This window comes from Diabrotica virgifera, chromosome 3 (genome assembly GCF_917563875.1).
Source record: "Diabrotica virgifera virgifera chromosome 3, PGI_DIABVI_V3a".
Classification (NCBI taxonomy): Eukaryota; Metazoa; Arthropoda; class Insecta; order Coleoptera; family Chrysomelidae; genus Diabrotica; species Diabrotica virgifera.
This window is the reverse complement of record NC_065445.1, coordinates 4,710,602-4,726,329: the sequence shown is the minus strand read 5'-3', so window position 1 is coordinate 4,726,329 and position 15,728 is coordinate 4,710,602. Positions and strand designations below refer to the sequence as shown.

The 15,728-nt window shown below is 33.0% G+C and overlaps 2 protein-coding genes across 2 annotated transcripts in view; one reads left to right on the top strand and one right to left on the bottom strand.

The window, feature by feature from the left end:
- Positions 1-12,300, bottom strand: part of LOC114326597 (facilitated trehalose transporter Tret1-like) — a 41,043-nt gene extending 28,743 nt beyond the window's left edge. The window contains exon 1 of the mRNA XM_028275011.2: positions 12,031-12,300. Coding sequence (XP_028130812.2) covers positions 12,031-12,076 — 46 coding nt within the window. The 5' untranslated portion in view covers positions 12,077-12,300. The remainder of the gene's footprint in view (positions 1-12,030) is intronic.
- Positions 1-15,728, top strand: part of LOC114326594 (uncharacterized) — a 363,687-nt gene that overhangs the window by 204,551 nt on the left and 143,408 nt on the right. The window lies entirely within an intron of this gene.

Here is a 15,728-nt window from a genome sequence, read left to right as displayed (position 1 = left end):
GTTTCATTATGAAGATTACGTAGGTTGACTTGGACCTCTTTACTCTAATTCGCTATTTTCCTAATCAGCTTAAGTATAAGCTAATTCAGGTTTACTTGCAAATATTTTGATAACATACAGGTTTGGTGTAAAATACTCACAGGCGGCAACTACATCTTAGTTTCGAACGTCAGACTACGAAGACGTCCCACGTATTTTGTCGGACAGAACTTTCAATTGATTTGTTACCCTTTCATTCAACTCTCTTGCAAAAATCAGACTGCTACTTACCATAAATATAACTTGTGAAATGCGTCTTGATTTTGATAATAAAAGACAATTCTGTATGCTTATTTTATATTTCTATTTAATTCCTTTTCCTAATATTTTTTCCCGATTAGAACCAACTAAGAGATACTGAAACCACGAGAGAAGATAAGTATAAAATAAGATAATTTAGATATTTTTTTTGTATTATAAAAAGGCACCCTGAGATTTTTACTTAAATTTTGTATAATTTGCGACAATTGGATAATTGATTAAATAATTAATTGGAGTAATCAAATAAAGATAAATTGATATTAAAGTAATAAAAAGTACATCATAACAATATATATATAAAAAAAATGAAATTTACGAAAATTTGAAAATTATTTAAATCATTTTTATTTGGAAAATATGCTTTCTAAACAGGTCAAAATTTTTGAGGTTATTACTAATACTAAAATAAATATAGATTTATAAGGACTACTAAAAATTTTAATTCTTGTGAAAATAGTGTACCTTATATAAGTATATTTTATAAAATGCATCGTTTTTCCGTTATTTAAGCTTGATTACTTAAATTTGAGTACTAGCCGAAAAAACATACATTTAATTAATTCTAAAAGGTTTTCAAGTAAGGAATCTATTCAATTTTTTATTAGTTTATTAAAACTTATAGTTTTTGAATTATTTGTGGAAAACCGCTTTACACCATGCAATTTTTTTTTCACGAAAAATTCAAATTTTTTATCTTTAATAACTCAAAAAGTATTGATTTATTTTAATAACTTGATATAACAAATGTTGCTTAGAATTTGTCCCTCTATCGATTTGTAGGATTATTTTTAATAAAATAATTTTCAACCTCGAGAAGGGGTTTCATCCACCTCCAGGGTAAAAACGCAAGTTGACACCATGTCACTATTATTTCTTGAGGTATGCTGTAACTACGCACCAATTTTCATGCAAATCGATGGAGGTTCAACAAAATCACAGGTGAAAACCTTTAGTGACTGCACTGATTTTCCCCTTTCATCCCTTATTGCTACTTCCTGTATCCACTGAGGTATCAGTCTGATAGGGATCATAATTATCAATATCCAATGGAAGCATTTCACAGAACAAACTCCATATTACTTACGACGATGATTTTTCGACTCTAGCTCTCCGTCTAATATTATTGAATAAACTTAAAAACAACCTGCTAGTTTTCAGTAGTAATAACCAAAGGACATTGATAATTGTTCGAAAAAATTTTTCGAAAGCTTGTTGCTTGGAAACAGACCGACGCCGTAGGCGGAGGTCTGTTGCCTGTAAGCAACAAGCTTGAGAAAGTTGTTAAAAAATTTTTGAGCATTTATCAATGTTCGAGGGTTATTCGGATAGAAAATTTTTTGCTGGTTATGAAAAAAAAATACATTGCAAAAGTCCATAAACGCTTTCCATACAAATTTTTTACTGTAAACAGTATTCTTTGGTATATTTGATTCGATAATTTCATTATATTCTCATCAGTATTACAACCAAATCGTGACATTTTGAAATATTGAATATTTGAAATGTCAAAATCGAAATGAAACGAAATGTAGGTATCCATAGCTACATGATTGAGTGAAAACAGCCCATGGGATCTGTTTTCAGTATAATGTTGGTTTTATTGGTTGTATTCAATCAGATGACCACAAATTAATTGATTTCATTGGATTTCTAATTGAGCAAAAAATTTTCAGTAGTAATAACCCAAGGACATTGATAATTGTTCGAAAAAATTTTATAACAGATTTCGAAAGCTTGTTGCTTGGAAACAGACCGACGCCGTAGGCGGAGGTCTGTTGCCTGTAAGCAACAAGCTTGAGAAAGTTGTTAAAAATTTTTTGAGCATTTATCAATGTTCGAGGGTTATTCGGATAGAAAATTTTTTGCTGGTTATGAAAAAAAAAATACAGAATCTAATTCATATTTTCTATCATTGCAAAAGTCCATAAACGCTTTCCATACAAATTTTTTACTGTAAGCAGTATTCTTTGGTATATTTGATTCGATAATTTCATTAATATTCTCATCAGTATTACAACCAAATCGTGACATTTTGAAATATTGAATATTTGAAATGTCAAAATCGAAATGAAACGAAATGTAGGTATCCATAGCCACATGATTGAGTGAAAACAGCCCATGGGATCTGTTTTCAGTATAATGTTGGTTTTATTGGTTGTATTCAATCAGATGACCACAAATTAATTGATTTCGTTGGATTTCTAATTGAGCAAAAAATTTTTACAATCATAAACTTGTTAAGATGACACGTTCCACAATTAAAATCACGTTCTACAATTAAAACTTCCCCTGTTCCAGTGTTCCCCATACATCAAAGTTTGTCCGACTAGACACCGTTAAGCTATTAACAAATTTTCAGTTTGCTATTAATCAACTTTTTTTTGGTACGCGGAATCCAAGTCTACAACAAATGAGACAATATTTTTTTTTGTATCCTTTTATCAAAATTTTGTCGACCTTGTTCATAAAGTGTACTATTCTTTGATTGAATTTTTTTAATAGCTTATAACAAATAAATCATTTATATTTGCCAGCCCACATAAAAAATTGCACATTACTACCATAAATATTTTCAAATCGATATCAAAAATCGTTAAAATTAATATAATTTTTGTCACGCAGTCTACTCACATCCTGTAATTTAAAAATTGCTCTGAAAAAAGAATTGTTGGTCTCAGTTTAAGTCGGTTGTTTAATCAATGGACAAAAAATAATACAATTATTTAACCAAGAAAGTGATTTCTGGCACCGGCCAGTTTGTTTTGTTATGTCATGTCGTCTCGCTCGTTACCTAAGTTAATGATATGCTGTTAACTTAGGACTGTACTTACAAGTGTATCTATGTTTTAATTTGATATAACACACAATTAAAGAAATTTTATGATTTTACAGCAACTACATACATCAATTTTTATGCGAATGAACCGTACAAACCAAATTGATATTTTCAATTTTAGTGAGATTTTCCGAATTAAAACAAATTTCTTCTTCTTCTTTTACTTCTTGGAGATCTTTCAATCTGTTTAATTCTGAAGCTGCCTCTGGTTATTTTCCTGGAAGGTACATTGCCAACTATCCTCCATCTTTTAGGTGGTTTTCCTAGTTGTCTTAAACCGGACGGGTAGTTTTCTAGGGCAATTTTTGGGAGTCTATTCTCATCCATTCGTCTTACATGGTTGTACCACATCCTCTTGCGCTGCCTTCCCCATCTTACAATATCTTGAATTTTGCATTGCTCTCTAATGTCTGTATTTCTCACCGTGTCTCTTCTTGTTTTCCCCACTATTGTTCTTAGGGTTTTCATTTCGGAAACCCTTAGCATCTGTTTCGTTTTGTTGGTGTTTTCGCGCACTTCTATACCATATGTCATGATCGGTCGTATGCAAGTCTTGTAGATTCTAATTTTACTATCTGTGCGCATATACGGATTTGACCAGACTATCTCCCGCAGACATCCGGAAAATACAAATGCTTTGTTGATCTGACTCCTCAGGTCCTTTATTAGGTCGCGTCTTGGGTGGTTGATATATCTATGCTCAGATATCTGAATTACATCACCTGTTCTATGGGGTTATTCTCAACCACCAACTTACATCTGAAAGGATATTTTGCTATTGTCGTACATTTAGTTTTGTTGGTAGAAATGTTCATATTTAGTTGGCGGCTTATTTGAAAGAACTGAAAGAGCTCCGAAGATCATCTTCTGATTCGACAATAATTGCTGCATCATCTGCGTAGCACACCATACCAATTCTTTTGTTGCCCATTCTATATCAGAAATTACGATATAAAAAATCCACGAGGAAAATAAAATTCCTGTAGCTGGCTGTATACCATAAATCACAAAAAATACAAGATCCTTTGTAAAAGGTATATTTAAAAGATCCCAATAAGGGTTACATCACAAAACAAAACGTTTTCGGATTAATATGTAATCCATCATCAGTGTTAAGCCCTAAAATAGTAAGTATAACCTAAGTAATAATAGACAATAGTTGACTAAGGTTAAGAATTGGCAGAGGCCATACTTACAATAGCATGCATGCGTGAGCCACCAAAAAGTTATGGGTGAAAACGCTTTAAAAGTTTCAAGATCTTAAATGATACTACATTTTATTATTATTACAGATGGATGTTGCAAATATTTATGGATATAACCCAGGGCAACACAGGACTCTAACCCACATGGATGTGATATGCAAGGAATGAACCTCACATTGAAGAGTACAGGGGAAAAACAAGAAATGTCACATTTAATACCTATTGAGCTAAACACCAATAAAGGTTTAATTCTTATGATATCTAAAAACTACTTAGGAGATTCTTAGCAGAATTCTAGCAAATATTAGTCTATAATCTTAATATAACATTAATCTATATTAACTTATTAATTTAATAATGCACCAAAAAACTGCTAACATTCCTTATTTCTGTCCAGTGGCGTACGGACAATCCTGGTCCTTCGCCTGGATACAAATTCTTAAAAAATTTATATAGACTGATCTTTCTGGTTATTGTTCTGAATCGACAGTCTAGCCCAGTGGTTCTTAACCTTTTCAAAGCTGAGGAACACTTGACAAATTTTGAAAAAGTCGCGGAACACCATTGTGTTATTTTATAGGAAACACTAAATAAGGGGTGCAGATGTAAATACAAATGTAAATAAAATACGTTCTTTAACTGCAAATACATGCAAAAACAAAATATAATAATATATTTTCCTTGGACACTCGTGTTAATATTATTGAGGTATTTAAAAATGTCAGTCAAATATCCTAATTTGGCAAGCCAAATATTATTTTCTAAATATATTGCAAATTTATGTGTTGCTGCACCTTCTCCTTGAAAAAATGCTAACAATTCGCATTTAAGCTCTAAAACTCCATTCAACACTTTTCCTCTGCTTAACCACCTAACTTCAGTATGCAAAAGCAAAACTTCGTGTTGTGCTTCATTGCGGAACAAAGCTGTTTAAAAAGGAGTGTTTTTAATGGCCTTGATTTTATGTAATTGACCATTCCCACTACTTGATCTAACACAGGTTTTAAAGCATTTGGCAACGTTTTGCATACTAGTGATTCTCTGTGCAAGAAACAATGCGTAATTATTATGTTTGGGTTTCTCGTTTTCGCAAGTGTAGCAAATCCCTTAATAGAGCCTAACATTGATGGTGGGTACAAATACCCACGCACATATTCCATGATATATTATTTTCTTCAAAATATGATGTAATGCACTTAAAAATATTTTGACCCGTTGTATGTTCAGTAAGTTCCTTACAACATAAAGACTGATTTACTATTTTGTTTTCAGAAATAAAACGAATGAATCCTATTAAGTAGGCTTTGCCACTAAAGTCAATGGATTCGTCAACTTGCAATGTAAAATTTTCTCGTGTCATAATACCAAAAACTGTACTTTCAATATCGTCTGACATATTTTTAATTCTATTTCTTATTGTATCGTCGGAGTGGGGAATTTTCATAATTTTTTTTTGGCATCCTCACCAAACATAATTTTTACCATTTCTGCACAAGCTGGTAATACCAAAGATTCAGCAATAGTATGCGGTTTCAACCTTATAGCTATTAATTCAGCCGGGACCATTGCCGAATTTGATAAATTTTCACCACACACAAGACAATTTGGCATGGGACAATCTTCATCACCTTTCCATGTAAAGCCATAACTCAAATATTCTTCCGAATACTGGCGATTAACTTTTTTGGTTGGTTGGTAAATGGGAAGCTGTCCCTCCACAGAGGTACTGGTACCTGCTCCATAGTTTATATCTTGTGCATCGTCAGAACTACGTTTGTGCTGCAATGCGAAACAAATTTTATTTTAAACGGTGATTAGTTACAAAAGTAAATTAACAATATTCATCGTTGTTGTTAGCTCTAAGTAACCTTATTTTTATTTGAACTTGCTGTTAAATCCAAAATAAACTAACCTAAATTACTTACCTATCAACTGGAACTTAAAACTCAATAAAATTAGAGCGTCGTTTTCGGCGAGAAACGGTTGCGTGCATGTGACAAATAGGGCGTATTCAAGCAAAACAAATGAGCAATTTTAAGCTTGGAGTTCGCACCACTACCGAAGACCGAGACCAGCAGTGTTGCCAGGTACACCAGAAAACAGGTAACCGAGTAACCACGACAATAAATACACGCATAGTATACGCCGACGAGATTGTCAAGAGAATTTTTCATTCTTCCCGATCTCTTGGACGCGACACAATTTCACGTCGGTCTGCGAGATTAACGTATATTTTTCGCGGAACACTTGCAACACATTCGCGGAACACCTGTGTTCCGCGGAACACCGGTTAAGAATCACTAGTCTAGCCGATAGTACTCAGTTTTTGCTACCACATGGCGAGAAAAGCCAAAATTCATGAAAAAGTGACATTCCTTGTTTTTCCCCTGTACTTTTCAATATTGAAAATTGAGTGTCAACTGAACTGAAAGGTGAAAGGTGAAAGAACTTAAGTATGTCAGTGACAGATTGTCAATGCGACGTTATGAACTATTTTGTTACTTCAGCCAATGAATTTAAAGTTTATGTTGATGTTAAAATTAAAACATTATCAAATATCCATATATTGGTGTTAGAAATATTCGAACATAAATGTAAAATTGTGAAATATAATGTGATGATTAAATATATGAACATGACCAATGATAAATAGGTACTAGGAGTTATGCAGTCAACAACACATTTAATTAGGATCTTACAGAAGTGGTAATAGTTGAATTATTAAAATGCCTTTTACGAAATGCGTCTAGGATACCAGAATTTGTTTAATATGTACATAAATGTACAATTCTAAGTTATTGATTAACGTGTGAGTGTTTTGATGACTGATAATTTGATCGAAGTTGTTGAGTACATATGAACTTGACAAAATTGGAAAGTGATGGTATATTTCGTTTGGCTGAAGAATTAGATTAACAGATGTTACTTTGTTTATAGTTTTGCCCATGAGTAGGTTAAACAAGAAGGGGCTTAAACTGTTGCTTTGGCCCTTTCCTCCCGGTGTTGGAATATTTTCAGTGAATTGGTCTCCTGCTCTAACTTTGGTTACGCTGTTGTTATTAAGTTTTTTGACTATCTTTGTTATGTTGGTCGGTGTTTTATTTTCTATTAATATATTTAAAATGTCTCCCAGGCGAAACCTGTCAAATGCCTTCTTCAGATCAATGAAGCAAATATACACTTGCATGCCGAACTCTATAGCTTTTTCTTTTATTTGTTTTATTATAAATACTGCGTCTGTTTTATTATATTGTCCTTTTCATGAGCATTTTTCAGTGCGTAACAAATGATAGGAAAAAGGGTAAGTCCGTGATAATACACATTTATGACATTTATTCTAACATGACATTTTAGTTAAATCTGACAGTTGTCACATTTTATTTTCAATTTGGGATAAAAACAAATCAAATGTGTTTCTTGCATTTATAAAATGGTATTTTCTTTGATTTGTATAGTCTTATAAATTATACAGATTATATTTGTAATATTATTATCTAATTAAAAAATATATATTTTTTTATTATGGCGCCATCTATCGACAACTAGAATAACTAGAATAAATGCTGTAAATGTCTGTAATCACGGACGTGCCTTTTTTCTGTCACATACAATTTAATGCGTTAGAAAGAAATCGAAAAACTGTGACGCACTGAAAGATGATCATGAGAAAAAGAATAAAAACAAATTTCCATGTAATAAATTATTATCAATACCACAAAATTGAAATGTTTTATAAGGACATAGAGTTCAAATCCATCAATAATTTTACGAGATAATTCCAAAAAACCATTTTTTGCACTATTTAATAAATTTTTATAGCTTTAGCAATAATGACTGCAAGTAACATAACACCCTGATAATAAGCCTATTATGTGTCTATATAAGTGCGCAAAATTTTAAACAGATAGGTTTTTCTGTTAAGGAGTGATTGTTAAATGTTGTTAAAAATTTATCCCGGATATAAAAAGTTAAATCGCTTATTGTTACCTACGATATGTTCTAACAAAATTATTATTTAACAAAGAGCAATGGATTATTGAATTTTACAAATTACAAAAAAATATTAATGTGTTGAAATTTTCGCAGATTATCAATAAATACCTATATTTTATGGTGCAATTGATAAGTATGCAATTTACAGACATAATTTGAAATAAGTAGCAGCCCTCTAAAGTGAAGATTCTCGCGTGGATTATACCAAGCGTGATTTTGAGATTGGAATTTCAGATTAAATATAAATTAATACATATAAATGAGTCAGATTAAATAAAATATTAGAATATTTTATTACTAAGCAACAACATTTTTAAAAACATGAAGAGAAGTATCCATTCTCAAATGTGGTCTCGAGGTAAGGAAGTACAAAACTCAAAGAAATACCACAAAGTGTATATATTAATAAAATGGTCATAAGGACGCGTTTCGGCTCTTCACGAGCCATCATCAGCTTAAAAATACAGGAGCAAAGACAAAACTGACCAGACCAGGAAGGAGAAAGAATCTACTAGTTATATTTTTATGGTTCTATAGACTTCTTATTAAAGTTTTTTGTTTTTTATATGTTGTATTAACATTTAGTTAATTTGAATGTAAAAATTAAAAAAAAAATTCTTTAAGACTTCCACGTTGGGAGGAACCATCTTGCGAATAGCTTGATTCTGTTCGCAAGAAGGTTCCTCCCAACGTGGAAGTCTTAAAGAATTTTTTTTAAATTTTTTACATTCAAATTAACTAAATGTTAATACAACATATAAAAAACAAAAAACTTTAATAATGAAGTCTATAGAACCATAAAAATGTAACTAGTAGATTCTTCCTCCTTCCTGGTCTGGTCAGTTTTGTCTTTGCTCCTGTATTTTTAAGCTGATGATGGCTCGTGAAGAGCCGAAACGCGTCCTTATATGATCATTTTATTAATATACACATTTCGTGGTACTTCTTTGAGTTTTGTACTTCCTTAACAACATTTTTGTTTATTTCATTATTATTTTTTGTATTTTGACCAGAGACATGTAAAAGGATAGACTTGGCTAGGGATGTGCAACTCAATGCATCCAGGTGTAACGTCGACATAGGATTGAGTGGTCTAGCAATCTTTGTCAGTCACATGCGCGGGATCGCTTGGTTAAAAGAGATAGATAGACCACGGATCGACTGTTTCCATGCTGTTTCCGCGTTACGCTTTTTTGGTGAGTATGCCGAGTCTACGGTTAATATGTCAATGATTTTGACAACGGTATCCGATTTGGACGCCGAAACGTTAATAAAATCAGTTTTTTAAGTAAAATTGTGGCTTATTTCCCATTAAATAGTTAATTACAAAAATGCCACAAGAAAATAGCTTCAGAACAACTTCAAATTAAACCGCACTGAAAAATTGGCCATATCTCCGGTTCTATAAAATGTAGAACTTTTTTTATAAAAAAAAATTCTCAAAAATAATTGTGGTCTCAGTTCAGCTGGATTGTTTAATCATTGGACAAAAAATATGACAATTATTTAACCAAGAAAGTTTTTTTCGGGCACCAGACTGTTTTGTTATGTCATATTGTCTCGCTTGTTGCCTAAGTTAATGATATACTGTTAACTAAAGGACTGTACTTACAAGAGTATGTGCTGTAACACACAATTAAGACAATTTTATGCTTTTGCAGCACATACATACTTTGATTTTTATTTGAATGGACCATACAAAAAATCTCTTTTCAATTTTACTAAGACTCTTTTAAAAGAAATTGCTAAGTAAAGAATATCGACATCACCAGTTTGTAAAGGGTGAATTATTTACTAAAAAAATTTAAATTTAATAACCATTGAAATAGTATCTAAGTAGTATTATCTAGAGCATAAGAGTATTAGAAGTTTTGTTCTAGTTTTCCTAATATTTTTTAATGTTTTACATTTTCATACATACATAATCGTTTTACTTCTACCGGTAGGTGACGAGAAAGGTGTGTCTAGATTCGGTTAAATTTTATGCTTTTTGATGAATACAATAAAATGATTATGAATAAACATGCTGTCAACAACAGACTAGAGAATATAGGAAAACTATTTCAGGTTCTAAATAGATGATTGCAACAAAGAAATATCAAGAAAAACGACGATAATAATATATGAAACAATATATAGGCTAAAGTTAATATACGGAGCAGAGAACGGGATCTTGAACAGAAGTCAGCAGAATATAATTCAAGCAGCAGAGATAAGTACCTCAGAAGAACTATAGAGGCAAGAGGGCAGACAGGCTCCAAAATGAAGAAATACGAGACATATTAACAATTAAACCGGTAATTTACACAATAAAGAAAAAATTAGCACGATTTGATTATATAAGACGAATGGACAGTAACAGGCAAGTGAAGAGAAAGCTAAACCTATAGTGAAAATAGAAGAGGCAGACCAGTAAACAGTGGAACAGCGGCATAGTAGAGATATTACAAAATAGAGGCAAATTTTTGCAAGAAGCCACAAGAATGGAAAAAATCGAAAAGAATGAAGAAAATTCATCAAAAGCAAGCACCCATCTCGATACATTGTCGATACCGAAAAGGAACGATTATTTATTATGTGTGTGTATGTAAAAAACGACACAATGATAAAGCTTTACTATTTAATAAGGATACAAAACTGGGTAATGATGCAAAAAGATGACTTTAGAATTCAAGCTAGCTAAATATGATTTTTCAGAAGGGTAAAAAGCATTGCGAGCTTTAATAGACAAAGAAATGAAGACGCAAGAAAAGAAATGCAAAACAAAATAAAAACAATACGCAGTCGGAATGGATGAAAACCTACTAATTACCTAACTACATAAATACAGAATTACAAGCTACTAAATTACGAAAGGAAAAAGAAGTATAGAAGCCCTTTGAAAAAAAAATGCAGTGTAACATGACTAATACTGCTAATACATATTATTGAAAATAAAAAAGTTGCGCAATTCTGTGTATTAAATATTTCGAAAAATAAGAACTTTACCGGTACAAACTGAGATTAAATTATTCATAGAGAACTTCATAACTCAGAGCGTAGGCGCAAAATTTCGGAATTTTTAAATGCATTTATTATTTTCAAATCCTGAAAAAAATAATAAGCATTTTTGAAAAATTTTAACGCAGAATGAAGTAATATATTATTACCGAGGGCGGAAAGTCCCTTGGAATAAACAAACAGTTTCTTTTGAATGAGATATTTGAAATTAAAAATCACACTCAATTTTCTGTTATTTTACATCCCTGTAACTTATTAAAATAAACATTATAGAAGTTTTCAGGAACATTTGGCCCTCGGTAATAATGTAATATTTCATTCTGCATTTCAATTTTTCAAAAATACTTATTAGTTTTCTCAGGATTAGAAAAAAATTAATGCATTTAAGAAGCATTAGCCCGAAATTTGGCGCCTACGCTCTAAACGAAGCAACATTTTCGCCTAAATGATATATTTTGCTATTAACTATAATCCATAATATTTGAACATACTAATGCAACAACTTGTTTATTCTTGTAGATGCACAATAATTTGTGGCTTTATTAGATAAAAGGGGGAGTTGTTAAATAAATTCATAGTTTAAAAATCTACTAATATTTTTTAACATTAGAAAAATATTTTTTTTAATTTATCATGAAAAATCGTTTATCAACTTGTAACAAAATGTCCAAAAAAATTAGTAAAAAATTGACCTACCCGCTGCAGCCGAAACATACACATACTTGAAACTAGGAAGAAGCATTTTTTTCGTGGAGCACTTTCTGTGATCTCTTTCACAATCACACTGTCACCTGATAACAACTGTAAGTAGAAACTTGAACTTGGAAAAGCGAATTTTTATCGGTCTGCGATCATAGTGTTGACCTTAACTACGGTTTTCATTCGCAGTCCTCGATGAACATTAAAATTATTACGTGTTGCAGATCGTATTTGGAGACCGGTAGTATGTTTCTCGAGTAAGTGTATTGTTTGGTACCACCGAGATCAGTTGGATGATGTTGCCATAGGTATGAAAGGGGGTGGACCCCCTCCAGTTTGATTATAAACTAAAAATCACAAAATGAAAATAAAAATCATAGATACATAAATACAAATAAAAAAGTCAATATACAGGGTGCTTCATCAATAATTGGAAATATTTTAACTGTAGATTCTTGGGCTCAAAATATTAAGATTGAACCCAAATCACTTAGATAAAATGTGGCTCCTTACTGAGTTACAGGATGTTTTATTTAAAAACTGTTTGTATCCAGTACTTTAAAACCGTTTGACATATCCTTGTCATACTTGGCAGCAAGTGTAGGTATTGTACTCCCTACTAAATTATGTTAAACAAATGTTTCTAGCTACTACCACAGGTGTACGACGGGAGAAAGTCATTGGTTGACCCTTCCCAAATTCTACGCCACTGGAGGAATTGCTATTTTAGTACAATTTTTGGAATTTGCAATACTCTCTATGTAAATGATATAGGTACTCTTAATTCGTAACGATAAAGTCATTAGTTTTCGAGATATTTGATGTTAAGAATGAAACGGCAGTTATTTTGATTAATGTACGGTATGCGACAAAATAAACAGTATCTACTCAAATTCGTATGCCTCAAATTTGTGCCAGGCGCCGAAACGTACTAAGTGGTTTCCAAACGTCGTTATAACGTATATGAATGTCGTGATAATGTTGGGTGCTTCAGAAAAAATTTTTATGGTGAGTACTATTTTCGGTCATACGGAAAAGGTCACAAAAACGGCCCAAGTTTAAAATCAACAATGGTTTCAGCAGGACGGGACAACCTGTCACACTGTGAGATCATTTTTGGGAGTTACCACTCACCAGAACTAACGTCACCAGCTGCGTACATATGGGGAATGCTGAAGGAGTCTGACAGATCCACCGTCTGTCGTTTCGGAATTGCGGACTAGAATTAAAGATTTTATCATGCCAGAGACATTGGCGTATCTAGAAATTTGCCTTGGGAAAGGAAATTTGCCTTAGGAGGCAAATTGGAAGCTAGGAGGGAGCTTCCAATGAAAAACCAATCATCAATATCGTTGCGCCAACTTCTCTGTGGTCGTCCTTTTTTTTCTTCTTTCAGGAGGGATCCATTCCAGTTGACCCTTTCCCACTCCTGAGAAGAAATGTACATTTAGTCTTTTACTTTTTCGCTTCCATTTCCTTTTTTCTTGGTCTCCGAGAGAATGGCTATATCTAATTTTCGATTTACGAATTCCTGCATAATTTCTTGTTGCTTGTTCCGAATTCCCTGTATATTCCAGATTCCGTAATTCATGGTCCATTTTCGTTGCTGTTTTCGTCTACTGTAATTTCCGTCCGGTAACTGAGCCTCATTGGGTTTTTTAGCAATGTAGAATTTTTACAAGTGTAAGGTCGCTGGCCTTACGACTTAACCCACATCCTTGGAGGACCAAATTTTCTGTTGGGGTTCATTCCCCTAGCCGATATGTTCCAGTTTTTAGGCGCCAGAAACTCGCCTTTTACCCTCTCTCGTCTGCTACACAACGCACCCCCATTGTACTCCATGCACCCAGTGGTTACGCGACATGGTATATGTCTTCGTGGACGTGAGAGTGGGATTTGTGGCAGAGCTGAGTTTTATTCCTAAAACCTCCAACTCATTCGTTGGAAAACAGTGGGCATTTCTTAGAGTTTTGTTACGACAAAAGCATCGGCAGCTTCATTTCGCCTCCAAGACCCCTTACCAGCCTTTAACCACCAAAAGACATAAGAAAGATAAACTCAGATTACATAAAAGACATAGATAATAACTTAAACGCATTCTTCTTCTTCTTTTTCAGGTGCCATCTCCGCTACGGAGGTTGTCAATCATCATAGCTATTTTAATTTTTGAGGCAGTAGCTCTAAATACTTGTTTTGAGCTGCATCCAAACCATTCTCTCAGGTTCTTCAGCCACGAAATTTGTCTTCTTCCGATGTTTCTTCTGCCATCTATCTTTCCTTGCATTATGAGTCGCAGAATGCCATACTTCTCGCCCCGCATCACATGTCCGAGATACTGTAGCTTTCTTTCTTTAATTGTAACTTAAACTTCCTTCTCTTTACCTATTCTTCTTAGTACTTCATTGTTCGTAACTATCTACCCAGGAAACCCTCATAATTCTTCTATACGTCCACATTTCAAAGGCGTTATGTCGTCTCATTGTCTCTACATTTAACGTTCATGATTCCACTCCATAGTATAGCACACTGAATACGCTAAATTTTGTTAGACGTATTCAGTTCCCTTAATTTTCCAAACTAGCGTATTTATTGGGTTGACTTTGTTTTTTGTGGTTTCGGTTTCATGGCAGCTAAAATATTTTTATGTTTGAATAATTTTTTTTTAAATTTTGGACCTTGTTAGGGGAGGGTAGTTTTTTTAGATCTGTTATGTGTCCTTTCTTTTATGATAAAAAATGACAGCATTGTTCCATTGAGACGGGATTTTTCCTTGGTAAATGAATTGAGTGAAAAGTTTGGCCAAAGCCTGCATAATTTTATTTCCACCTACTTTGATTGCCTTGATGACTATTCCGTCATCGCCAGGGATTTGTTATTTTTCATTTCTAAAATGTCATTTTGACTGCCTATGGTGTTATTTCTGGCACTAATTATAATTCTTGGTTTGTGATTTTGGGCAGGGGGAGTAACTTGTGCCAATTTTCCATATAGCTCACCGTCTTTCGTATTTAACCCTTAACTACGAGCCTGGATGTTTCAGAACGTAGACACTGTTATGCGGTATGTCATATCGTTGCCTATTCTGGTTTGTTGTCAATGTGAATTTGTCTTATATTACTGTATTTGTTTTTTACATCAACTACGGAATGACTTTTCACACTGCTGTAGAATAAAATACTGCTCCAAATAAAATAAGCTTTATTTTTTCAAGAAAATTATGAAAGCATGCATAATATAAAACAATGGTGGAGGTTCTTAAAAAATCTTTTAGGACTGAATTAGAAAAAAACTATCACTGGTGACTAAAAAATCGTAAAATAGTGTTGAAAGTACTTGAAAGTAGAACAACTGGATGAACTTGCTGCCATACTAATACCGAAAGAATACTGAATGGACTGCTTTTAACTATAGAAACGTAAACACTGCGATACCGCAAGATAACTTTACATCAACGTAGCTCAAAGACTAAACCACACTAAAACTGATGCACTTGAGAGCAGGTACAATTACATACTACTTGATGGTACACAGATGGTTTTCTAGAAATCTTTTATAAAACCGCATGTCAATGGTTAAGGGTTAAAATAAAAAAGCGCTACCAAAAACAGTCACGCGCAAGTTTTCCAAGTCACGCGTCTCCAAGAAAATATATTATCATGCTCCACAGTGGTTCCAAATGCTGAAAACGTGGTCAT